Here is a 27124-nt window from a genome sequence, read left to right as displayed (position 1 = left end):
CCTTGGGGAGCCGAGGGATCCTGAGTTGCAGCATTCTCACAGTAAATCTGCCTTAGCATTTAGTTCTCAGTGGGGTGAGTGCGTGATTTCCTGCAACAGGGAAAAGTCCTCCTTTTTTTTTTTTTGAGACAGGATCTTGCTCTGTTGCCCAGGCTGGAATGCAATGGCATGATCACAGCTCACTGCAACCTCCACCTCCCGGGCTCAGGTGATCCTCCCACCTCAGCCTCCCGAGCAGCTGGGTTCACAGGCGTGCACCACCACACCCGGCTAATTTTTGTATTTTTTGTAGAGAAAGGGTCTCACAACATTGCCCAGGCTGATCTCAAACTCCCAGACTCAAGCGATCTACCCACCTCAGCCTCCCAAAATGCTGGGATTACAGGCATGAGTCACCATGCCCAGACATTTCTCCGTCTTGAAGAAGGGAGAAACCACTACCCGAGGCGCATTAGACCAAAAAGGGAAATCCCTGAAGTAGGCACATCAGGAAGCCAGGTCGCATGTTCTCGTTAAGATAGTTGCTGTTCCAGGCCGGGCACGGTGGCTCACACCTGTAATCCCAGTACTCTGGGAGACTGAGGCTGGCAGATCACCAGGCGGGTCAGGAATTCGAGACCAGCCTAGCCAATATGGCGAAACCCCATCTCTACTGGGGGGGAAAAAAAAAACCTACAAAAATTAGCCAGGCCTGGTGGTGCGTGCCTATAATCCCAGCTACTTGGGAGGCTGAGGCAGGACAATCACTTGAACCCTGGAGGCGGAGGTTGCAGTGAGCCTAGATCGCACCACTGCACTCCAGCCTGGGTGACAGAGTGAGACTCAGTCTCAAAGAAAAAAAAGGAATGGAAAAAAAAAAAAGAGGTCGGAGGTCCTTGTGGAGTGTTAGCTTCTGAAAATTTTGTTCATTTCTGGAGAAGAAATGCCACGGTTATACCATGTATATAAGACGATCGTGTAGTTTATCATCTAAGCTGGGACACTTTTGAAAGTGGTAAAGACGGTGGGAGACCAGGTGGAAATCAGCCCTTGCTGCTGACGGAAGACCAAGCTCAGAAGCTGTAAAATGGTGACTAATGCTGCCCTCCAGTGGTGGAGTGCAGCAACTCAACACAAGGCAGTTTAGAATTTCACCTCCCTCCGGTCAGTTTCCAAGAATAACAAGTCACGTGCCACAAAGCAGATCGGTTGGGTTTTTCCCCCTAGCAGTTTAGGTATACATTTATTAATACTGTAAATGTGTCCATCTTTATCAATCTGTTCTCATCCCAGCTATATGATTTTATTCCTGTCCTCATGTTAGTCGCTATGGTAGGCTAGATAATGGTCTCAAATTCTGTACTTTCTTCAGCTGCAGAATATTTACCCACCTTGTCCATTGACATTATGGTGGGTGGAGTACCACCATAATGGGGCAAAGCCATTTGACTTGCTTTGGCCAATGGAATATCAGTGGACCTGATGGGAACAGGGGCTTCATTATTATTATTACTATTATTATTATTTATAGAGAGAGTCTTGCTATGTTGCCCCGGCTGGTCTCAAGCTCCTGGCCTCAAACAATCCTCCTGCCTTGGCCTCCCAAAGTGCTGTGATTAGAGGCGTGAGCCTCCACATCTAGCCCAGGAACAGGGGCTTTCAGTGTGGCTGTAGAATTTGACACAGCCTCTTGCTCTGGAGTGATCTGCCTTAGAACAGACCCTGCATAACTGATGGCCTAAGCAGAAATGAACAGACATATGGAGCAGACCTCAACCCAACCCACAGGCCACAGCCAAGCTCCACAGAGCCACAGTGAACTCACAGACCCAGGAAAAAAATAAATAAACATTTATGTGGAAAACCACTGAGATTTTGAGGTTGTCGTATAGCAAAAACTGTCTTAAACAGTAGTAGACTACTAGTGAATATCCTCAACTTATTATTTCCTACTGAGATGCTGAAGACAGTGTTCGATATCTGGATAAGTGAAAATCACGTTTTCACTACAATACTGCTTTGAAGTCACTCTCAACACAAGTCTGGTGAAAACAGTATTTGTCTTTGTAAAATTTCTTCCCATCCTGTCTTCTTGTCTTGCTTCCTGTATTAATCCATTTTCATACTGCTGTTAAGAATTGTGTGAGACTGAGTAATTTATAAAGGGAAAAGGTTTAATCAACTCACAGTTTAGCATGGCTGGGGAGGCCTCAGGAAACTTACAGCCGTGGCAGAAGGCGAAGGGGAAGCAAGGCACCTTCTTCACAAGGAGGCAGGAAAGAGAAGTGCCGAGTGGAAGGGGAAGAGCCCCTCAGAAAACCATCAGCTCTTGTGAGAACTCACTATCATGAGAACAGTATTGGGGAAACTGCCCCCAGGATCCAGTCACCTTTACCTGGTCTCTCCCTTGACACGTGGGGATTATGGGGATCATAATTCAAGATGAGATTTGGGTGGGGACACAAAGCCTAACTATATCACTTCCTTTAAAAAAAAATCTTCCCTTTAAAAAAAAAAATTTCTAACCATATCACTTCCTTTAAAAAAAAATTCTGGGCCGGGTGCGGTGGCTCACGCCTGTAATCCCAGCACTTTGGGAGGCCGAGGCCGGCGGATCACAAGGTCAGGAGATTGAGACCAGCCTGGCCAATGTGGAGAAACCCCATCTGTACTAAAAATACAAAAATTAGCTGGGTATGGTGGTGCATGCCTGTAATCCCAGCTACTCAGGAGGCTGAGGCAGGAGAATCACTTGAACCTGGGAAGTGGAGGCTGCAGTGAGCCGAGATCAGGCCACTTCATTCCAGCCTGGCAACAGAGCAACACTCCATCTTAAAAAAAAAAAAAAAAAGAAAGAAAGAAAGAAAAAAGAAAAAAAAATTCCGACAAACCTAACCATATAACTTCCTCTTAAAAAAAAAAGAAAGAAAAAGAAAACTTCTTTCCACTGACAGAAAACCTGCCCATAGGAGTCCCCACCCAATTTGCCCACCACCTGCTTGCCTCCGTACGGTGTCTTTCATTAAAGGCACTGAGTTCCTTATTGGCTCTAAGACTCAGCACCTCACAGGAGAAGATGCAGAAAAGGAATAAGGTGTTGGAGATGCCTAAGCTTTTATGAGACTTTACATAAAATCCTAAAGAGGATTCTATTCATTTTGGGCCAAATCCAAGTTACCATGTGTCTCCAGAAGGAGAGTCAGACTTCAGACTGATTTGAAAGACTGATATGTTGAATACTCAATGAGAATTTACATTTTTCTCAGTATTAAAATTTCTTGCACCCAACCAGCAGTCATCTTTACAGAGCATCTTTCAACCTAATCTGGTGTAGACAGTACAGACGCACCCAAATTACCTTTAAGCAGGCAGGTGCTGTCATTCAAAGACCTTTTAAGCCTGAGTTGTAGTTTTAAACAGGCCCATGGAGAACTAGACTGATTGACAGTAGAGGGTAATGGTTAAGCGAAGGGCTCCGAAGTCAGAAAGTAACTGGGTTCAAATTCCAGCTCCACATCTTCCCAGATTATCTGACCCAGATGAGTGAAATAACTTCCCCCAATTTGTTTCTTCTCTATAATGGGGATAGTAAAAGTACCTACCTTATAATGTTGTAGGGAAGAATTAAATAAAACAATACATGTTGTGGACCGGGCGTGCTGGTTCACACCTGAAATCCCAGCACTTTGGGAGGCCGAGGCAGGCACATCACCCGAGGTCAGGTGTTTGAGATCAGCCTGGCCAACGTGGTAAAATGCCGTCTCGACTAAAAGTACAAAAAGTAGACAGGTGTCGTGGCGGGTGTCTGTAATTCCAGTTACTGGGGAGGCTAACACAGGAGAATCACTTGAACGCAAGGGGCGGAGTTTGCAGTGAGCCGAGATGGCGCCACTGCACTCCAGCCTGGGTGACACAGTGAGACTGTCTCAAAAAAAAAAAAAAACATGTTAAGTTGTTAAGTACCTGGCACACAGTAGGCAGTCAATTAATGTAGCCATGTTCAATGGCAGCTCTAATCATTTGTTTTCCCAGTATATCTTGTGTTAAGCCATCGGTGGCTTATAGTTGTCATCATTAGGGCTGCTCAGGTCCACCGTCTCCCTGTGCAGAGGCATCAGTCATTATGTTCATCTCAGTGGAAGATAGTGACCCACCCTGCATTGTACAGGCTGGCAGGCACCAGCTGCTCCTCCCACGTCCTAGTAGCTGGACAACAAGCATGGAATGTAGGCTTGGCCAGGCAGCTGCTGCCACCCAAGACCAAGGAAGCACACAAAACTGTGGGAAGAGATTAATATTTGTTCGCAGTAGCAGCATTTCAGCAGAGCTTTAACTAGTGTATGATGGCTGCTGCAGGGTTTCTGGGCAGTGGGGTGCAGCTTAGGGGCTCCCAGTGCATCAGTTCCAGTATGCCGCCAGGAGCATCATAGGCAGTCTTGGAAGAGTGCCTTGGTCATAGTTATGGCTGTTAGGCCCGCCTCACTTTCTGCCCATCACCTGAGCCTGGCTCTCCTCTCCTCCCATTGATGATCTCAGCTCCTTCATATGCTGCTATAAATTTCCACCCTGGTTTAATTGGTCAGTGTTAGTTTCTGGTGTATGTAATCAACAAACTGTAGTTAATACATTCCCAGAGAGAGAAGCTCTGGTTGCATCTGTTGTCACCAACAGTGAGGACTCCAGTTGGGCTGAATTTGTGACCATACCAACGTAGAATTCATTGCTGTGAGCTCAGCCCTTGCCCTTGTCAAGGACACCAGCTTAGATGGTTTCACGTGAACAGTGCAAACAAAACTTGGTGCTTTTATGCTGAAAGATTCCCCAGCACACCACGAATGCTTTCCTTCCCTCTGAGAGCTGGATGTGCTTCAGGGCTGGCCTTTGATTTCATCATAGTGGTAGGACTTTGTAAAGTAAAAATTTTTAGGCTGGGCGTGGTGGCTCATACCTGTAATCCCAGCACTTTGGGAGGAAAAGGCAGGAGGAATGCCTAAGCGCAGAAGTTCCAGACCAGCCTGTACAAAAAAAAAAAGAAAGAAAGAAAGAAAGAAAATTAGCCAGACATGGTGGTGCAAGCCTGTAGTCCCAGCTATTTGGGAGGCTGAGGCAGGAGCAATTGAGCCTGGGAGGTCAAGGCTGCAGCGAGCAGTGATTGCACCACTGTACTCCAGCCTGGGTGACAGAGCAAGACCCTGTTTCAAAAAAATAATAATAAAGTAAAAAATGTTTGCTTTTTTACAATATTTTTGTAAAAAGCGTCAAACATACAACAAAGCTGAATTTTTTAGTAAACACTCAATACCACAAAATTGTTTCATTCACATGTTACTATTTTGCTTTACCATATGTCTGTCTATTACAGTAAATTTTTCATTGAAAAGTAATACATGCACAGGGTAAAAGAAATTCAGAGATTTCAATGTGATATGCGGTGAAAAATTATTCTCCTTTTCGCACTGAATTTCCAACTCCGCTCCCCAAAAGCAATCACTTGTAGTGGCTTCTTTTGTGCATTTTCAGAAAACTTCTGTCCAGACACAAGCTTATTTTTCTGTTTCAGTTTTTTTCTTCATCCTTTTTAATGGGCTCTTACTCTACATAGTGGCCAATAGTCTGACTTTTTTTTTTTTTTTTACATTTAACAATGTATCTTTTAATCAGAATTCATTTAAGAAAAGTTTACTATCCCAGCACTTTGGGAGGTCGAGGCGGGCGGATCACGAGGTCAGGAGATTGAGACCATCCTGGCTAGCACAGTGAAATCCCATCTCTACTAAAAATACAAAAAATTAGCTGGGCGTGGTGGCGGGCACCTGTAGTCCCAGCTACTTGGGAGGCTGAGGCAGGAGAATGGAGTGAACCCGGGAGGCAGAACTTGCAGTGAGCCGAGATCACGCCACTGCACTCCAGGCTGGGCGACAGAGCGAGACTCCGCCTCAAAAAAAAAAAAAAAGAAAAGAAAAAAGTTTACTAAGCACCACTGTGTACAAGCTACTTCTCTGTAACAGACATGCCACCCTCTAGGGGCTGGAGATTCAGAAATCACTCATGTCAACTCATGCGAAACCCATTCATTCTTAAAGTGACTTTGAAACCAGGGCTCCAATGCCTATGAGGCCCAGGTACTAACAAAACAGTATGAAGGTATCTGCAATCAAATAATATATGTTAGGCTGGGCGTGGTGGCGCAAGCCTGTAATCCCAGCACTTTGGGAGGCCGAGGCAGGTGGATCACGAGGTCAGGAGATCGAGACCATCCTGGCTAACACGGTGAAACTCCGTCTCCACTAAAAATACAAAAAATTAGCCGCGCGTGGTGGCAGGCGCCTGTAGTCCCAGCTACTCGGGAGGCTGAGGCAGGAGAATGGCATGAACCTGGGAGGTGGAGCTTGCAGTGAGCCGAGATCGCACCACTGAACTCCAGTCTGGGAGACACAGCGAGACTCCGTCTCAAAAAAAAAAAAAAAAAAAGTTATATTTACACTATACTGGAGTCTACTAAGTGTGTAATAGCATTATGTCTTAAAAAATAGTGTACATGCCTTAATTTTAAAATACTTATTGCTAAATAATGCTAGTGACCATCTGAGCCTTCAGTGGGTCATAATCCTTTTGCTGGTGGAGGGTCTTGCCTGGAGGTCAATGGCTGCTGACCGATCAGAGTGGTGGCTGCTGAATGTTGGGGTGGCTGTGCCAATTTCTTAAAATAAGACAACAATGAAGTTTTTCTGCATCAATTAACACTTCCTGTCACAAAAGATTTATCTGTAACATGCAATGCTGTTTGATAGCATTTTAACCACAGTAGAACTTCTTTCAAAATTGGAGTCAGCCTGCTGGGCGCAGTAGCTCACGCCTGTAATCCAGCACTTTCGGAGGCTGAGGTGGGTCACCTGAGGTCAGGAGTTCAAGACCAGCCTGGCCAACATGGTGAAACCCTGTCTCTACTAAAATTACAAAAATTAGTCGGGCGTGGTGGCACATGCCTGTAATCCTAGGTACTTGGGAGGCTGAGGCAGGAGAATCGTCTGAACCTGGGAGGCGGAGGTTGCAGTGAGCCGAGATCACACCACCACTGTGCTCCAGCCTGGGCGACAGAGTGAGACTCTGCCTAAAAAAAAAACAAAGAAAATATGTATAGATTGGAGTATGTGTTTAGATCTATATATCTATGTGGGCCTTGCTTTTTTTTCTTTAATGCAATATATCTTAGAGATCTAAGCATGCTTATATTCATAAATCTGGCCTGGTATTTCATGATATGGCTAAACCTCAGTTTAATGTAGCCACTTGCCTATTGTTGGACATTGAGGATGGATCTTTCTTCTTTTTTTTTTTTTTTTTTTTTTTTTGCTACAACAATGACTTGCAACAAACATTCTTGGACATTCTCCCTTGTGTGCCTGTGCAAATGTTTCTCTGGAGGAGAATAGATGGAAAGCAGAATTGATAGATTGGCAGGACATATTTAAAAACGTATTGCCAAATTGCCCTCGAAAGTGGCTATAAACATTCATGCTCTCACTAGTAATGCATTAGAAAACCAATTTCCCTGCACTCTTGCTAACAGATGTTCTGAGTGTTTTTAATTTTTATTGATCCGATAGGTGAAAAGAACAGTGGGAATGAGCTTTACTAGCCATTCCCTTATAATTAGTAACCCCTTCCATGTTTGTTGCCCTGAATCTGCATTTAACAAGATCCCCGGGTGACTCCTCTGTCCATTAAAGTTTGAGAAGCACTGAAATCAGAATGTGACTTTTAACAAGGTCCCCAGGTGATCTGTATACATGTTACATTTTGAGACACACTGGCATCAGAATCTGCATTTTAACAAGATCCCCAGGTGACTTCTCTGCACAGTGAGTTTGAAAAATACAGCATAGGCATGGAATAGCTGGCTTACACTCAGCATGTGTGTGTGTTTAATCTTTTCTATCGGGACAGGCGAAAACTAGCATTTCCGTTTATTTGAACTAACATTTCTTTAATCATAAGTGACCTTGAACATTTTTTTTTCAAATTTTTACATATCATGTTTTTCTTATCTGGGAGCTACCTAGCCCCTGAATCTCCTTAACTTGCTTCAAACATACCAAAGTTGGTCTCTTAAAAGAATCTTTGCTGTTGCTCCTCCCTCCCCTGGGAACGCTCTCTCCCTGGTTCCTTCTATGGCTGGCTATTACATTCGTGTTTTAGCTCAAAGGTCACTTATAGCGAAAATCAGGTACCCACCGCTACCACCCAGTCACTCCCGATCACACTACCACAATATTTTGATCATAGCACCTATTGTTCTCTAAAGTGACCTTGTACATTCTCTGGTTACTTCTGTGAATCCCTTCTGGCTCTTGTCTGTCTTTATCACTCTATCTCCAGCACCTAGAACAGAGCCAGGCAATAAAGTGGGCTCAAAGAATTGTTATCGAATGAACTAATGGTGGCTCATGCCTGTAATCGCAGCACTTTGGGAGGCCGAGGCAGGTGGATCACCTGAATTCAGGAGTTCGAGACCAGCCTGGTCAACTGTCTCTCCTAAAAATGAAAGAAAAAAAAAAAATAGCCAGGTATGGTGGCGAGCGCCTTGTAATCTCAGCTACTTGGGAGGCTGGGGCAGAAGAATCGATTGTATCCAGGAAACAGAGTATGCAGTGAGCCGAGATCACACCACTGCACCCTAGCCCGGACACCAGAGTGAGACTTGGTCTCAAAAAAAAAAAAAAAAAAAGAATTCCTGACAAGTGTGATGATCAATAAATAAGATTTGTTCCTGTCTAGTTTTTTTTTTTTTTTTTTTTTTTTTTTTTTTTTTTTGAGACAGAGTCTTGCTCTGTTTCCCAGGCTGGAGTACAGGGGCACGTTCTCGGCTCACTGCAAGCTCCACTCCCCGGATTCACTCCATTCTCCTGCCTCAGCCTCCCAAGTAGCTGGTACTACAGGCGCCGCCACCACGCCCGGCTAATTTTTTGTATTTTTAGTAGAGACGGGGTTTCACCGTGTTAGCCAGGATGGTCTGGATCTCCTGACTTCGTGATCCACCCACCTCAGCCTCCCAAAGTGCTGGGATTACAGCATGAGCCACCATGCCCGGCCTCCTGTCTAGTTTTACACCCCTTTGGGGAATCATTTGTGCCTGGATAAACATTTATTTGTTCATTCTGGTAGTCACAGTAGAGAATGGTAGTATTAATGATACAAGTTTAATGAGGATGCTTAGGAAGGAGAACCCAGCCAGGCATGGTGGCTCGTACTTGTAATCCCAGTACTTTGGGAGGCCGAGGTGGGAGGATCACTTGAGCCCAGGAGTTCAAGACCAGCCTGGGCAACATGGTGAAACACATTCTCTACAAAAAAAAAAAAAAAAAAAAAAAAAAAAATTACCCTGGGTGTGGTGGCATGTGCCTGTAGTCCCAGCCACTTGGGAGGCTAAGGTAGGAGGATCACTTGAGACCTGGAAGTTGAGGCTGCAGTGAGCCAAGATCATGCCACTGTACTCCAGCCTGGGGAACAGAGAAAGACCCTGTCCCAACAACAACAACAACAACAACAACAACAAAAAGGTAGGAGAACACAACCAGGGTGCCCACATCCCCAGAGGCCCAGGACAATCAGAAACAACACTGTATTGATACTTTGTTATTATCTCTTTCTCTTTAAAAAGAAGAGTAAGCTTTCCTCATTTAATATGTGGATTGAAACTGTGAAAGCATGGGAATTCTGCAACTCAGAAGAGTGGAATAAGGTCACATGTGCTTGTTTGCTTCAAATCTATTTCCATGTAAAACAGTAACTGTGCCTAGTTAAATGGAATAACCAATTACAGATGAGTGCTACTTTCATAGATAACTATAACTCTTACCCCATTATCACACCAACTGTTAATACTTAGAGTACTACATGTACGTACTACATTTACGTACTACATGTCGTTCTGTACCCATTTACATATATAAATTCACTAATCCTCAAGCCACCTTTGGCATTGCCATTTTATTAATGAGAAAAATGGGACACGGAACAGCTTTCTCGAGATCACACAAGTGGGATGTGAACAGAGCCAGAGCGAGGAGCAGGGATTTTTTTTTTTTTTTAGATGGAGTCTTGCTCTGTTGCCCAGGCTGGAGTGCAGTGGCTCAATTTTGGCTCACTGCAACCTCTGCCTCTTGGGTTCAAGCGATTCTCATGCCTCAGTCTCCTGAGTAGCTGAATTACAGGTGCTCGCCACCATGCCCAGCTAATTTCTTGTATTTTTAGTAGAGATGGGGTTTCACCAGGTTGTCCAGGCTGGTCTCAAACTTCTGACCTCAAGTGATGCACCCTCCTCGGCCTCACAAAGTGCTGGGATTACAGGTGTGAGCCACCGTGCCTAGCCAGAGCCAGGATTCTAACGCAGGCTGGCTCCAGAATGTGCCCTTAGTTACTACATTATCCTGCCTCTGGAATCTTTATGTTTGTAAAGAGAGGTAGAGTGGCCAGGAAAATCTGTTGTATAATTCAGAAGTATGCTGTTTATCTCTTGGCAAAATACTTAAGCATTGTGAGAATTACAGATATTCTCCATTTTTCTTCTACAAAGCGATAATGTTTGAAAATTTATTAACTTTCTGTGTGAACAAAGGGGATTACCTAACAACTATTAAAAAAAAAAAAAATCTGCAGGCTGGGCAAGGTGGCTCACGCCTGTAATCCCAGCACTTTGGGAGGCCAAGGCAGGCGGATCACCTGAGGTTGGGAGTTCAAGACCAGCCTGACCAACATGGGGAAACCCATCTCTACTAAAAATACAAAATTAGCCTGGCATGGTGGCACATTCCCGTAATCCCAGCTACTCAGGAGGCTGAGGCAGGAGAATCGCTTGAACCCAGGAGGCGGAGGTTGCGATGAGCCAAGATCGCACCATTGCACTCCAGCCTGGGCGACAGAGCGAGACTCCGTCTCAAAAAAAAAAAAAAAAAATTGACGGCTGACTTGGGCCATTCTCCACTACAGTTTCCCCACCTCCCGGTTGCGGAACCCAGCGATATGGCTGCTGCCGTGCCCCACTCCGCGTCTCTCTCCCCCCACTGCTTCCCCTTCTCCTGGGCTTCCTGCTCCTCTCCGTCCGCATGGCGGCAGCGGCCTGCACACCAAGGGTGCCCTTTCCCTGGATACGGTCACTTTCTACAAGGTCATTCCCAAAAGCTGATTCGTCTTGGTGAAGTTCGACACCCAGTACCGCTATGGTGAGAAGCAGGATGAGTTCAGGCGTCTTCCTGGAAACTTGGATTCCAGCGATGATCTCTTGGTGGCAGAGACGGGGATCTCAGATTATGGTGACAAGCTGAACATGGAGCTGAGTGAGACATACAAGCTGCACAAGGAGAGCTACCCGGTCTTCTACCTCTTCTGGGAGGAGGACTTTGAGAACCCAGTCCCATGTACTGGGGCAGTTAAGGTTGGAGCCATCCAGCGCTGGCTGAAGGGGAAATGCGTCTATCTAGGGATGCCTGGTGGCCTGGTGGCCTGGTGGCCTGGTGGCCTGGTGGCCTGCCTGCGTACGACGCCCTGGCTGGGGAGTTCGTCAGGGCCTCTGGAGTGGAGGCCCGCCAGGCCCTCTTGAAACAAGGGCAGGACCACCTCTCAAGTGTGAGGGAGACTGAGAAGAACTGGGCCAAGCAACACCTGAAGATCATAGGGAAAATCTTAGACCTAGGGGAGGACTTCCCAGCATCAGAGATGACATGGATCGCCAGGCTGATTGAGAAGAACGAGCTGAGTGACCGGAAGAAGGAGGAGTTCCAGAAGAGCTTCAACATCCTAACTGCCTTCCAGAAGAAGTGGGCTGAGAAAGAGGAGCTGTAAAAAGGCTCTCTGTGGTTTTCCAGGGTTTGGTAGGGGTGGGGAGGGAAGAGTTAACCTGCTGGCTGTGAGTCCCTTTGTGGAATAGAAGGGGGTGGTGGGAAAAGTCGTACTAACCCACGATTCTGAACCCTGAGTATGCCTGGACATTGATGCTGATGTGGCCATGCTTGGGATGTCTCTAGCTGATCTGGGGATAGCTGGAGCACTTACTCAGGTGGCTGATGAAATAACCCCTCACAAGGAACTGGTGCTATAGAGAAGAGTTAGGAGTATACGGCCCAGATCTTTGACAGGTGTAATTCTGGTTCAATTAAAGTTTCAGTGTTTTGTTTAAGTGGGGGGGAAAAAAAATCAGGACAAAGGCAATATATGAAGAAGAGGAAGTAACTAGTTTTCAACAGAAACATCCTATGGAGAAAGTACTTTTAAATGCATGTTTGGTCATGATTCCCTTGTTATGTGATATTGTTGCTGAAAACAATGAAAAGTCACCTATGAGAACCTCAATCTATGTGTTTAAACTTAACAACAGGTTTTTTGTTTGTTTGTTTTAGGCGGAGTTTCGCTCTGTCACCCAGGCTGGAGTGCAGTGGCACAGTCTTGGCTCCCTGCAACCTCCGCCTCCTGGGTTCAAGTGATTCTCCAGCCTCAGCCTCCCATGTAGCTGGGATTACAGGCACGTGCCACCACACCCAGCTAATTTTTGTTATTTTTAGTAGAGATGGGGTTTTGACATGTTGGCCAAGCTGGTCTCGAACTCGTGACCTCAGGTGATCCACCCACCTTGGCCTCCCAAATGCTGGGATTACAGGCATAAGCCGCTGCACTCAGCCAGCAAACAGATTTTTCCAGCCTGTTTAAACATCTTTTAAAAAAAGAGCTTCCCTGGGTTTGAAATCCATTTGTTCCAGGTACAATATAGTGATGTGTCTTCTTCACTTTAATTTGCAGAAGCTCCTGGTTATGAGGGAAGATGAAAATTTACTAGCTGGATTTCAACAGAATAGTCAACCTGTGTAATTGGCAAATGGGACTGAAAGAGGAGAATCATGACTGATTATGCATAGCCAATGATACTTTGCTTTCATTTGCATCTGTAGACCCTGTAAGATTTTTTATTTTCAGATATTTAATTTTGAGCCTTGAAATAAAGCCATTAAAACCAAAACCAAACATGGTGGCCCAGCACAGTGGCTCATGCCTGTAATCCCAACACTTTGGGAGGCCAAGGCAGATGGATTGCTTGAGGCCAGGAGTTTGAGACCAGCCTGGCCAACATAGTGAAAGCCCATCTCTACTAAAAGTACAAGAAATTAGTCAGGCGTCATGGTGGACATCTGTAATCCCAGCTACTTGGGAAGCTAAGCAAGGAGAATTGCTTAAACCCGGGAAGTGGAGGTTACAGTGAGCTGAGATCGTGCCATTGCACTCCAGCCTGGGCAACAAGAGTGAAACTTCGGCTGGGCACGGTGGCTCACACCTGTAATCCCAGCACTTTGGGAGGCCCAGACGGGCGGATCACGAGGTCGGGAGATCGAGCCCATCCTGGCGAACACGGTGAAACCCCGTCTCTACTAAAAATACAAAAAAATTAGCCGGGCATGGTGGCGGGCGCCTGTAGTCCCAGCTACTCGGGAGGCTGAGGCAGGAGAATGGCATGAACCCAGGAGGCGGAGCTTGCAGTGAGCAGAGATCGTGCCACGGCACTCCAGCCTGGGCGACAGAGCTAGACTCCATCTCAAAAAAAAAAAAAGAGTGAAACTTCGTCTCAAAAAAACAAAACAAAACAAAACAAAAAAAACACAAAACCTTAATTTAGGACTAGAACTCTGGATGTTTTGCAAAAGAGTAAAAACAATTTTTTTTCAAAAATAAGACTATCAGTTGTCGTTATATTTGTGGAACACATTTACAATTTTCAGTTTGCTTTTGGTTGTAAGTATACCGACATGGAAAATGCAAGTCAAGACTATACTGAGACCCCATTTTATGTCAATATAGTTGGCAAAAATCAAGACATTTTATAATCCTGAGTGTGAGAAAGAATGGGCTTCACATTTTGGGTATTTTGTTTGTTTTCAAGACAGGTTCTTACTCTGTTGCCCAGGCTGGAGTGCAGTGGCACAAACATAGCCCACTGCCTCAGCCTCCAAGGCTCAGCGTCCTCCTGCCTCAGTTTCCAGAGTAGCTGGGACCACAGATGTGTGTCACCCACCCAGCTGATTTTTGTATATTTTTTATAGAGACAGAGTTTTGCCATGTCACCCAGGCTGGTCTCAAACTCCTGAGCTCAAGTGATCCACCAACCTTAACTTTCCAAAGTTCTAGAACTACAGGCATGAGCCATTGAGCCTGACCTATGTTATTTCTTATACCTTGCTGGGGAAGTATAAGTTAATACAATCATTTTGGCATTATCTCTTATACTACCCCAAGGTATATATTCACTCATGAGAAACTCTGACACTTTTTAGAAAGATCAAAGCAGCACTGTTCACAATGGCAAAGACCTGGCAAAGGCCCATGTGCCCATCAACAGGAGAGTAGGTGAAGAAACTGGCATTTTCACACAGTGGAATATTTACAGAGCAGTCAAAATCAATTAAACAATGACAGCAATTTGGATGATCTTAGCAAAATAATATTAAGTGAAAAAAAGTTATTCTTGGAAGATTATATACCCTTTTATATTCTTTAAATATTAAAATTGTATTTTTTTAAGGAATAAATGTAGGTACAATAAAACGTGCTAAAGCAAATGAATGAGATCTGTAGGAGTCAGGCTGATGGTTATTCAGTTGTAGGGCAGAGGAGGAGAGGGGACATCAGGAGGCCATATAAAGAGAGATGTAGGTTGTGGTTAAGGTCCTACTTCGGGGCAGTAGGTTCCCTGGTACTTATTATGTCATAATAAACAGGGTGCAAGCAAGCAGCCTAAAAAATGTAGGCAGGTGTACAAGTGTAGGCTAACAATAGGGCAGTAATAATACCTCATGTACCAATGATTGATTGTGTACACCTGAGGTGAAATAACAACAAAGCAATACAAACACACGTACACACCTCAAGCAGTATAAGGGGGTATCAGATGTCTCCCATATCCCTCACACACCCCTCTTCAACTTCCCCAGAGGCAACCACTGTTTATCTAGTCTCCTCAAAAGGAGACATGATAAACATGAGTGTGTGTGTGCACATATACATTATATATATATATTTTTTTCTTTTTTCTTTTTTTTGAGATGGAGTCTCACTCTGTTACCCAGGCTGGAGTGCAGTGGTGCGATCTCGGCTCCACCTCCGGGTTCAAGTGATTCTCCTGCCTCAGCTTCCCCAGGAGCTGGGATTACAGGCGTCCACCCCCACGCCCAGCTAATTTTTTGTATTTTTAGTAGAGACAAGGTTTAATCATGTTGACCAGGCTGGTCTAGAACTCCTGACCTCATGTGATCCGCCCACCTCAGCCTCCCAAAGTGCTGGAATTACAGGCATGAGCCACCACACCCGGCCACGTGTATATATTTTCAAATGTCTTTACAGATACGTGTAACTACACATACATCCCAAAGAAGACTTGAAGCGTTGTTTTTTTAAAAAAGTTTAAGTCTCGGAAATGGAACCTGACATGACTTCACCCGGCATTACACAAATATCCCTAAGTCGATTCACAACCTGAAAATCAAAGGGAAGTTTGAGGAAAACAGGTCAGCGTTTAAGAAATGGAAACAATTAAGCAAAAAATGCTGTTCTCGCAGGCCCTGCCCCGGGGTTCGCCAATGTTCACCTCATAGAAGGCTCATTACAGATGCTGCTAACCCCCCAGGACCGGGACCCCGTAAAACTCATACGCTGCGCTGTTAAAAATACCGATTCTCAGGCCCCGCCCCAAAAACTCGGAGCAGAGCCTGGCTGGGTCTTTTTGAAACAAGGGCCCCCACGTGATTCTCAGGTTCGGGCAAGCTTGGGGCACAACCCTGTCTTAAGTAACTCCCCAATTTGAAGAAAGTAAACACCTGGCGTACGTAGGTGGCTTTCTTACTCCCCGTTGGATATCATTTACGCGGCGCAAGGAGGGGTCTCCCTCGGGTCTCATCGAGGTCCCAGCCAGTCTGAGCACGAACGCTAATTAGCTCAACCCCCCGAGGACCACGCCTCCGTCACCTGCCGGTTGGGGCCAGCGTCGGGTTGGCCCCAAAAGCCCTCCTGTGTGGTCCAAGACCCAGTGCGCCCGAGTCACGGGGCGGGAGCGGGCGCGTGCTGTATAAAAACACACATTCCTGGCCTCGGCCACCTGAATCCAGAACTTTCGGAATCTGCATTTTTAACCCTGTCCTCCAGGAACATGTTCTCCCTGCAGTTGGAGGGACACACCAGAGTGTCTCCAACTCTTTTAAAATTTAAATTTGGGTATGCAGCCAGGGTTGAGAGCCAGGAGTGGAGGTCGTGCTTCTCAGCTTGGATGCACATCAGAATAACCTGTGTGTGTGATGGGGGTGGTGAGGGAGGGAGACGGCTTTTAAAAAATATATATCCCAATGCCCAGGTCCCAGCCCAGACCAATTAAGTCCGAATCTAAAAGCGCAGCCTGTGCAGCGCTGCAGCCACAGCCTCACCTGGGAGCTCGTTAGAAATACAGGAGCTCAGGCCCCACCCCAGACTCACTGAGTCAGAATCTGCATTTTAACGAGATCCCCAGTGACTCGTGCGCACATTAAAGTTGGAGGAGAGCTGCGCTTCTGAAATTTTAATGGGCCAACGAATCACCTGGGGATCTCGTTAAAATGCAGACACGGTTTCTCAAACTTTAATGTGCATGCGAATCACCTGGGGATCTTGTTAAAATGCAGATTCTGATTCAGCGGGTCTGGGGTAGAGCCCGAGAGTCTGCATTTCTAACGAGCTCCCAGGTGGCGCGGGCTGCCAGGGCGCGAACCACAAGTTCACCGGACTCCTGGGGTCTTGGCTCCAGGCCAATCAGCCGTCAGGACTCTTGATAAATCGCCCTGCTCGGCTGATGAGCAGAATTGCCGGGACATGCGCGTTCCAGCCGAAGGGGGGTAATTTCCGAACTCCGGGAATTCGTTGTGTGAAGTAGGCCACTCCTAGGGACGCGCGGGGAGCCCCGTCCTCGCGCCATGTCGCGGCGCAAGCAGGCCAAGCCCCAGCACCTCAACTCCGAGGAGCCTTGCCCTGCGCGCCGGGAATGTGCGGAGGTGGCCCCGCAGGTGGCGGGGGAGCCGGGTGAGTAGCGCTGCTGGAGCCCCGCCCGGGGGCTGGGGGTTGGTGCCCAGAGGTGCTCTGGACCCGCGCGGGTACGAGGACCGGGCAGGGGGCCTGAAAGGGCGGGCGAAGCGTCCGGCGCAGAGTCCAGGGACTCGGACCTGGGCGTCCCCGAGCCCCGCCTTTGTAAATTACATCCTCCTGGAGTCAACCGGTTCCCCTTCCCCGCCTGAATTCCTCTAGCCACTCCTCTCAAGAGCTAGTCAACGAGTTTGCCTCCCAAACACGCTGGAAGGATGCTCAGAGGACCACTCAGAGGCTGTTTTCGGGGTCCCCGGCCCCCTTGGCACTAGGCTTCGGCTGCGCGCCTGGAAGGTGGCTCCTTGCCCTGGGGTTACGGTTCAAATGCGTTGTCCAGGGAAGGCCTCACTGAGAAGTGGACGTTCGAGCGAAGACCAGAAGGATGGGAGGGAGCGAGCCGTGCAGGTACCCGGGGGAAGAGCATTCCAGGCCGAGGGAACGCAAGCGTAGGGGCCCAGGGCGTCAGCGCTGCTGTAGCCGGAGAGGTCACTGGAGGCCGGAGAGGTGATGGGGGCGGGGGGTGGGGGGCGGCCATGAGCCCGGGTAAGAGCTCTGCATTTTATCTGAGCGAAGTGGGAGCCGTGGTGGGGATAGAGCAGTGATACTGTCTCACTTAACAGGCGGCCCCCACACCCCCTCCTCGGCTGCCACGTGGACACAGGATGTAGCAAGGAGATCCTCGGCTACCCTAAGCCCCCTGGGCAGCATTTTTCGTCCGGGGATCCTCCGCTTCAGAAGAGCCTACGGGAGGGGACCTTTTCTCGCTCGCCGAATTCCTCCCGCACATTAGGGACCCCCTCGCCCCTGCCGGTTCCCCGCCTCCATTGGAATCTCGGGGGTGGGGCTGGGGAATCTGCATTTCTAAGGCGCTTCCCTTTTTGCTTATTTTGAGCTTAGATTAAGAGATTGCAGGTTCCTACTTTCTCCTCGGCTCCCAGCTCCCCGTGGTTAGCCGATACCTTTCCCTTAAGAGGGTGAGGAAAGGAGTTGTAACTGGACTTCCTCTTCTCCCCCGCTCTTTCCTGGCGCGGAAAGGAGGATGTCGGGTCCCCTCTCCGGGGAGGCTCACCCCTCCAGAGACGCAGGCTTTCCAACTTCCGCATCAACTTCCACTACAGTCGGTCTGGTGGGCTTTGACCACACCTTCCCGAGGAGGGGGTGGAGGGGAGTAGTTTAATGAAGGCTCTACTAAACTAATAACTTGTATGTTAAAATAAAGTTTGTCCGGGTGGAGCTACCATAACCAGAATAGTATAACCACCCTTGTGCCCAAGGCCTGGGACGGAGATAGGCAGGTGGGACTTACAGCATCCGCCCCCTTGGGGGGAGGGGCGGGGCTCTTGCTGATCTCTGCGCCTAGGGGAAGCTGGGGAGGTACTGGGGATGCTGAGTCTTTGTGGGAGGTGTTTATAGAAGAGAGTTGCTGAATAACCCCAGGCTGGGGTTGAAAGCCAGTTCACTGAGCTACTTTGGATTCCTGCAGCAGGCGCTGCGACGCGCCTTCTGGAGCCGCACCCAGTGTTTCGGGCATGGGGAGGGTGTTGTGCGTCCTGGAGTACTGAGGTGCCTTCTGTGGGAGCAGGACGCAGACTCTGCCGGCCCAGTAGTGTGTCTCAACCCCAGCCACCACTTCGGAGAAAAAGCCGTCTTCCAGCTGACTTTTTATCCTAGCATCTTTGGTCTGTGACACTGGCAAGGGGGGTACATTTTTTACTAAGGTTGGGCCACTCTTAATTTGCAAGTGTCTTTGCAACTCAAGTAGCTTTTGGAGGAAAATAAAATGGAAAGTAACTAGTAGACTTCCTGTCCCACCAGTAAAATGACGGAGGGGCCAGAGGAACCTTTACTGAGGGAACATCATCCGTTTCCCCAGGGGTTAAAACCCTCGCGGTGCTCACCTGGTTTCTAATTGTCAAATGTGGCCTACCCCCACTTCCAGAGGCCGAGGGCCTCCCCGCGCTGCACCTTTCCTAGGAGAGTGGACTTCGGCCCTTCCTTGGTTTCCTAGATGTCTAAACGTAAAAATCTGAGGCTCCTCACACCTCATCAGAGGCTCTATCTGGGTCATCCTTTAACCCACCTCTTATTTTCTAGTTTCCATTGAAAACACGCGTTTTTCTCCCTCTGAGAATCTGGTAGAATCTTATGTATTATCAGTGAATAACACTAATAGCATTTATACAGTATTGACTAACACACGAGGTTCTCTTATATATACTAAAGAACTTCATCTAAGCTAATGAGATGGCCATAATACCCATTTCACAGATGTGGAAACTGAGGAACAGGGAAGTTGAGTATCTTATCCAGGGGGACACAGCTGATAAGTGGTAAAACTTGAAACTTACTGGTTTCCCAGTCTATTCCCCAAACCACGGTGTTATACAGTACCTCACTTAGATTTGTTTCCAGTGTTGCTTGACTTCTGTGGAATTAGTTTCATGGTTTTCTCCTATGTGAGTTGCTAAGCAATGAGGCTTTGTGTCTTCCCCTGAGGGCCATAGGATGGGTTGCAGATCTGGCAAGTGTGGGTTCCAATGAGCTGAAAACTTCCAGTCCTGCAGCCTTTAGCATCTGAGCCAGTTTCTTGCTCACAGAGTAAGAGTCTCAGAAGTATGGTTCCGGCCGGGCGCGGTGGCTCAAGCCTGTAATCCAGCACTTTGGGAGGCCGAGACGGGCGGATCACGAGGTCAGGAGATCGAGACCATCCTCGCTGACACAGTGAAACCCCGTCTCTACTAAAAAAAATATATATATATACAAAAACTTAGCCGGACGAGGTGGTGGGCGCCTGTAGTCCCAGCTACTCGGGAGGCTGAGGCAGGAGAATGGCGTAAACCCGGGAGGCGGAGCTTGCAGTGAGCTGAGATCCGGCCACTGCACTCCAGCCTGGGCGACAGAGCGAGACTCCCTCTCAAAAAAAAAAAAAAAAAAAAAGTATGGTTCCCAGACCAGCATCGGCATCAATTGGGAACTTGTTAGAAGCGAAAAATCACTGGCTCCACCCCATACCTACTTAATCAGGAACTCCGGAGGGGGAGCCTATGCCACCTGTGTTGTAAGCAGCCTTCTAGGCAATTCTGATACACGCCAAATCGTAATGTGTTGTGCTCCAGAGTCACCTGGGGATCTGGCTAAAGTGTGGATTGGTTCTGTAGGCCTGAGACTCTGCTGCTTTTTTTTTTTTTTTTTTTTTTTGAGATGGAGTCTCACTCACCAGGCTGGAGTGCAATGGCACGATCTGGGCTCACTGTAACCTCTGCCTCCCAGGTTCAAACGATTCTTCTACCTCAGTCTCCTGAGTAGCTGGGATTACAGGCACATGCCACCACACCTGGCTAATTTTTTTTTTTTTTTTTTTTTTTTTTTTTTTTAGTAGAGACGGGTTTCACTGTGTTAGCCAGGATAGTTTTGATCTCCTTACCTCGTGATCTGCCCGCCTTGGCCTCCCAAAGTGCTAGAGGATTACAGGTGTGAGCCACTGCACCCGGCCGAGACTCTGCATTTTTAACAAGCTCTCAGGTGATGCTGGTGCTCTAGGAACCGCCCTTTGAGTAGCAAGGACTTGCAAGTAATACAGCAGAATCCTCTGGCAAGTGCTTCAAAAATGCAAGTCCCTGAGGCCAGGTGTGGTGGCTCATGTCTAATCCCAGCACTTTCGGTGGTTAAGGTGGGCGGATTGCTTGAGCTCTAGCAATCTAGCTCTAGATTGTTTGAGACTAGCATGGACAACGTGGCAAAACCCTGTCTCTACAAAAAAAATAACAAACTAGCCAGGTGTGGTGGTGCATGCCTGTGGTCCCAGCTACTCGGGAGGCTGAGGTAGGAGGATGGCTTGAGCCTGGAAGGTGGAGGTTGCAGTGAGCCATGTTGGTGCCACTGTACTCCAGCCTGGGTGACAGCAAGACCGTGTCTCAAAAAAAAACGCAAGTCCTTGGAATCACAAATCCCTACTTGATCCACACTACCACCCTCTGCCTGCCCTAAGTTTTCAGTGACTATAGGGTAAGGCCTGGGAAACTACATTGAACCCATGATCTAGTTGATAGTGACAGTATCAGAATTACACTTGGAAGAAACATTTGGAGTAGGACTAATGCAGACTTTCTCAACCCCAGCCCTATTGACCTTTGGGACTGCATCATTTCCTTGTGGGGGCTGTCCTGCACACTATAGCATGTCTAGCAGCATCCCTGGCCTTCACCCACTAGATGCCATTCTCACGCATGCATGCAAACAGAAACATTGACAATTGAAAATGTTCCCAGGCATTGCTGAGTGTCCTTTGGTGGTAGAATGGTCCCCAGTTGAGAGCCACTGGACTAGATCACTTGTTAAGGGGCTTCGAGCACAACTGCTAGGATGTGAAATCTGTAGTCCTCACTTGTGACATCTGAAGCCACATAATTGCATTTACTCAGACTGAGCACTGTACTGAGAACTTATATTTTTTCATCTTGTTTAACTCTGCAGCTCTGAGGCATGTATGTTGTCTCCTTTTGCAAATGAGTAAACTGAAGCTCAGGTTAAGTAGCTCTCCAGTAGCACAGCACATGGCTGAGCAAACCCTCTGCCTAAGACGGAAGCCCTCACCACTGTGCTGTACAGCTTCTCATGCTAAGATTCCTTTACCCCCACAAATCCTCCAATAAAAGTGAAATCCGCCTCTTTTAATAACCTTGGAACAGAGAAAGTCCCAGATCTTGGCCTATAATTCATAAGCTAGTCAATCTTTTAAGACTTTAGATGACTGCACACAGTGGCTCATGACTATAGTCCCAGTACTTTGGGAGGCTGAGGTGGGGGATCACTTGAGGTCAGGAGTTCGAGACCAACTTGGCCAACATGGTGAAACCCTGTCTCTACTAAAAATACAAAAATTAGGCAGGCGTGGTAGTGCACGCCTGTAATCCCAGCTACCTGGGAGTCTGACACAGGAGAATTGGTTGAACCCAGGAAGCAGAGGTTGCAGTGAGCTGAGATCATGACACTGCATTCCAGTCTGGGTCACGGAGTGAGGCTCCGTTTCAAAAACAAAACTTCAGACCTTGAGAGGACCTTTTTTCCTTTTAGATTTAAGTCTATTTTGAGATATTTCAGAATCTTCTAGGAGTATTTAATCTTTGCTATAGGAATTTTAAAACCTACATATTAGATTGAAACATGAAATTATTTGACCGTCTTGGCTAACAAAAATGGCGATTTCACATAGTTCAACCTTCCTAAAAATAGAATAATATAGTGAATTCTCACCTACTGATCCACTTCAACCATTAATTACATGTGGCCAATCTCATTTCTCCTTACGACAGCTCTCCTCCTGCCCTGGATTATTTTTGACGAAAAACTTACACATCATACAACTTGTAAATGTTTCAGCATTCATCCTTAGACTATGGGGAATGCTTTTTAAGCTCTAATTCCATTTTCACACCAAAGTATAAAGCACTTGTAGCAAAACTCCAGCAAGTGAGCACACGTCTTACTATCTCAAACAGCTTTTCCAGTGTACTCTAATCAGGAGTCACAGTGTTTTCGACCATCTCAAGTCTCTCAGTCGTTGGTTTTTCTCCTCTTCCATCTTCTTTCAAGTTATTTGTTGAAACAACTGTTTTATCCTGGAGATCAGTGATGTGTGGCCTGTGACCTTTTGCTGAACTGAGGCAAAACAAATCAGAAATCCAGAGTAAGCATCTTAAAAACAAAACTTTGATATTGCCATGTCATCCAGCTTTTTGCTGTAGGTAACGATGTTTGGGCTGTTTTCGTCTTATTCCACTCTCTCCTAATTTGTGTTTATTATATTTTACAGAAATATCAGCCTGGGATGGATTAGAAATTGTTTGGAAAAAAACTAGTCTTCACACCATTTAAGAAGTACTCATATATTACTTTTTTTAGTTTGGATTTTGCCAGTTTCCCTGTTACGTGACAGTGTCCTGTCCCCTGTACTTCTTGGAAACTGTGGTAAGGGGAAGAGGACTTTTGCAAGACAGAGCATACGTGGCTTTTTTTTTTCCCCCCCTTTTCCTTAAGACAGAGTCTTGCTCTGTTGCCCAGGATGAAGTGCAGTGGCACGATCTGGGCTCACTGCAACCTCTGCCTCCCAGGTTCCAGTGATTCTCCTGCCTCAGCCTCTCGAGTAGCTAGGACTACAGGCACACACCACCACGCCTGGCTAATTTCTGTATTTTTAGTAGAGACAGGGTTTCACCATATTGGCTAGGCTGGTCTTGAACTCCTGAGCTCGTGATCCACCACCTCGGCCCCCCAAAGTGCTGGGATTACAGGCATGAGCCACCGTGCCTGGGCACATGGCTTTCATTTTTGTTTTTAATTATTTCTGGAAAGGTGAAGGAAGGTGAAATAAACTTAAACCTATTGTATTCTAAGACTTAGCATGGTGGTTATAACTGAAAAACTAAGCAAAACCTTATGCCTCAATTTCAGCTTCAGAGCTTGATAAGGATGTTCCAAAAGCAGCCTGCCTCTCAACTGAAAGCAGTGACACTCAGAAGACCCCTGTCATCACTCTTCCCTCAGAGGCAAGGGAGCAAATGGCCACCCTTGGAGAGAGGACATTCAACTGTTGCTACCCAGGTAAGAATAAAACCCAGCATTCTGAGCCAAGTGCTGATATGTAAGCCCTGCGTGAATCCCCGAGCTGCCTGCTCGTGTTACTCTTGCATGCTGATAACATGCGAGCATCTACATCAGCACACACAGCCTTCCCTGTGGGGCCTAAGAGTCCTGTAGCATCCAGAGCTCAGCGTGGAACTCGCCAGAACATTGGATTCGTAGGAGCTTCCATCCTGAGGTTATACATATACAGACACTTTTTTTTTTTTTTTTTTTGAGACGGAGTCTCGCTCTCTTGCCCGGGCTGGAGTGCAGTGGCGAGATCTCAGCTCACTGCAAGCTCCGCCTCCCGGGTTCATGCCATTCTCCTGCCTCAGCCTCCCGAGCAGCTGGGACTACAGGCGCCCGCCACCACGCCCGGCTAGTTTTTTGTATTTTTTAGTAGAGATGGGGTTTCACCGTGTTAGCCAGGATGGTCTCGATCTCCTGACCTCGTGATCCGCCCGTCTCGGCCTCCCAAAGTGCTGGGATTACAGGCTTGGGCCACCGCGCCTGGCAACTGTTTTTTTTTTTTTTTTTTTTTGGAGACAGTTTCACTCTCGCTGCCCAGGCTGGAGTGCAATGGCGCGATCTCGGCTCACCGTAACCTCCGCCTCTCGGGTTCTGTCAATTCTCCTGCCTCAGACTCTCAAGACAAGGTCTTGCTCTGTTAAGGCTGGAGTATAGTGGTGTGATCATAATTCACTGCGGCCTCCAACTCACTGGATGCATGTGATCTTCCCTCATCGGCCGCCTGAGTAGTTGGGACTACAGGCATGCACCACCACGTCTGGCTAAGTTTTTTGTTTTAAAAGTTATGTGCCTCTGAAGCTGTATTCGAGAAATAAACCAGATTACGTTTAAGCCACTGAGAGTGGTTTCTGAAAGAACAAACCAATATCCTCCCTCAAACACACAAGTATAGGATTTGTACTATAGACTAAGGGTTGGCAAAGTGTTTTGTAAAGGACTAGGTGCTATTTTAGGGAGGACGGGCCTGGTGGCTCATGCCTGTAGTCCCAGCATCTTAGGAGGGGATGGGGGTCTCTCTATGTTACCCAGGCTGGTCTCAAACTTCTGGCCTCCAGTGATCCTCCCACCTTGGTCTCCCAAGCTTGGGGATGGCAGGCATGAGCCACCACACTCAACTGAGGTTCTCTTTTAAGAATTGTATTTTTCAGGCCAGGCATGGTGGCTCACTCCTATAATCCCAGCACTTTGGAAGGCTGGGGCAGGAAAATCACCTGAGGTCAGGAGTTCGAGACCAGCCTGGCCAACATGGTGAAACCCCATCTCTACCAAAAATTCTAAAATGAGCCGGGCGTGGAGGCAGGTGCCTATAATCCCAGCTACTCGGGAGGCTGAAGCAGGAGAATTGCTTGAACCCAGGAGGCGGAGGTTGCAGTAAGCCGAGATCGTGCCACTGCACTCCGGCCTGAGCAACAGAGTACGGCTCCATCTCAAAAAAAAAAAAAAAAAAAATTGTATTTTTGTTTTGTAGGTTGCCACTTCAAAACTGTGCATGGCATGAAAGACTTGGACCGCCATCTCAGAATCCATACGGGTAGGTATCCACTCTGTTCAACAGCTCAGTAAGAAGATAGGAAGTGAATGTGAATTAAGCACTAGGGACACAGTAATGAACCGGACGGTCTCTGCCTCATCTGCCTCGTGAAACTCAGTCTAGTAGGGTGGGCTTGGGAGAAGGAACGAAGGGCTATGAGATGAAGATGAAGAGGTTGCCAGGATGAGCTACACAGAGGCCTGTGGCTATAGTAATCTTAGAAGAGGAATAAAGTAGCTTCTTAAAGGTGCTTTCTTTTAGGGCAGCGAGCGCTGAGAAGACAAATAAGATGTGCTGAAGCAAAGGAGTGCCATGATCTATACCAGGGGTCTACAAACTGCAGCCCATGGGCAACTCCAGCCTGTTGGCATGCTCCTTTGTTTACCTATTGTTTGTAGCTTTCTGGCCTTACAAGGGGGTAGTTGCTACAGGGACTGTAGGGTGCACAAAGCCTTAAATACTTTTTTTTTTTTTTTTTTTTTTGAGACAGAGTCCCACTCTGTCACCCAGGCTGGAGTGCACTGGCACAATCTCAGCTCACTGCAACCCCCGCCTCCCAGGTTCAAGTGATTCTCCTGCCTCAGCCTTTTGAAATAGCTGGGATTACAGGTGCCTGCCACCATGCCCGGCTAATTTTTCTATTTTTAGTAGAGACGGAGTTTCACAATGTTGGCCGGGCTGGTCTCGAACTCCTGACCTCAGGTGATCCACCTGCCTCGGCCTCCTAAAGTGCTGGGCTTACAGGCATGAGCCACCAGGCCCGTCCTCCCTAAAATAGCACCTAGTCCTTTACAAAACACTTTGCCAACCCTTAGTCTATAGTACAAATCCTATACTTGTGTGTTTGAGGGAGGATATTGGTTTGTTCTTTCAGAAACCACTCTCAGTGGCTTAAATGTCATCTGGTTTATTTCTCGAATACAGCTTCAGAGGCACATAGTCCACAGCTGGTCCAGTGGCTCTGCCATCCTGGACACGTAGCTTAGCCTCTGGGTCTGAGGCAGGTGCTGTAGTTCTCTGCATCTCTTAGCCAGCGGGCAATGGAAGCAGACCAGGGGGCCCACGGCATGCCTCCCTCGGGCTGTAACTCAGAAGCAGCGGCCCTTGTGACCTAGGGGAACATGAGCGGGACTTAGTCATGGCCACACTGAGCGTCAAGGGGACATGAGGGATGGTTTTAGGAGGGGCAGCACATGCCCAGATGAGCCTCTGGAGCCCCTTCACTGAGAGGACAGAGATTTTTGGACAAAGATGGCGGTCTCTGTCCAGAAAGATGGGCATTGTAATGTTATAATAGAGGGTCACTTTTAATAGAGGCCCTATGTAATATTTAATAGAGGGCATTATAATAGAGGGCCACTTTTGCCTGGGGACGGTGCCTCATGACAAGCGTGTTAGCAAGGAAATGTTTGATCTTCACCTTGAAAGACAGACTACCAGGGTGACGATGTCAGTGAAAGCATGCAGGTTCCGGAACCCTTTGAGGAAAGATGAGGCAGCTCAATTTAAGGAATTTCAGAGTGGGTGACTCTATCCTGAAAATAACTTGAGCGCTTGTTCTCAACTGGGGCTAGGCTACTGCCATTCAATGGGTGGAGGCCAAAAATCTTAAAATTCAGAAGATAACCTTCACAAGAATTAAAGGCCTGGAACGTTCACTGGGCTGGGGTCAACCCCAAGAGATGTACAGGGGCTGGATTAATGTTTTCTTGAGGTACTGCAGAGCATGCTGGGGGTCCAGGACATATAACGTAAGGCCTTGTTCTTGAGTGGGGGAAGCAGACACGCCTCCCTAGTGTAAGCAAACTTAGGCCACTTCTC

General features: G+C 47.3%; 1 protein-coding gene and 1 pseudogene across 3 annotated transcripts in view; both read left to right on the top strand.

Moving 5' to 3' along the window:
- The window catches only part of ZFP64 (ZFP64 zinc finger protein), a 97773-nt gene that overhangs the window by 58378 nt on the left and 12271 nt on the right, over positions 1-27124 (top strand). For 2 of the 3 annotated variants that reach the window (XM_077948237.1, XM_015148760.3), the window contains exons 6-7: positions 23572-23721; positions 25241-25303. In XM_077948237.1, coding sequence (XP_077804363.1) covers positions 23572-23721; positions 25241-25303 — 213 coding nt within the window. Of the gene's footprint in view, positions 1-16526; positions 17062-23571; positions 23722-25240; positions 25304-27124 lie in introns of those variants that run through there. The other variant, XM_028827223.2, reaches the window with a different exon arrangement.
- On the top strand, positions 10924-11835 carry LOC700055 (endoplasmic reticulum resident protein 29-like; annotated as a pseudogene).

Source organism: Macaca mulatta, chromosome 10 (genome assembly GCF_049350105.2).
Source record: "Macaca mulatta isolate MMU2019108-1 chromosome 10, T2T-MMU8v2.0, whole genome shotgun sequence".
Classification (NCBI taxonomy): Eukaryota; Metazoa; Chordata; class Mammalia; order Primates; family Cercopithecidae; genus Macaca; species Macaca mulatta.
This window is presented reverse-complemented; position numbering and strand designations above follow the sequence as displayed.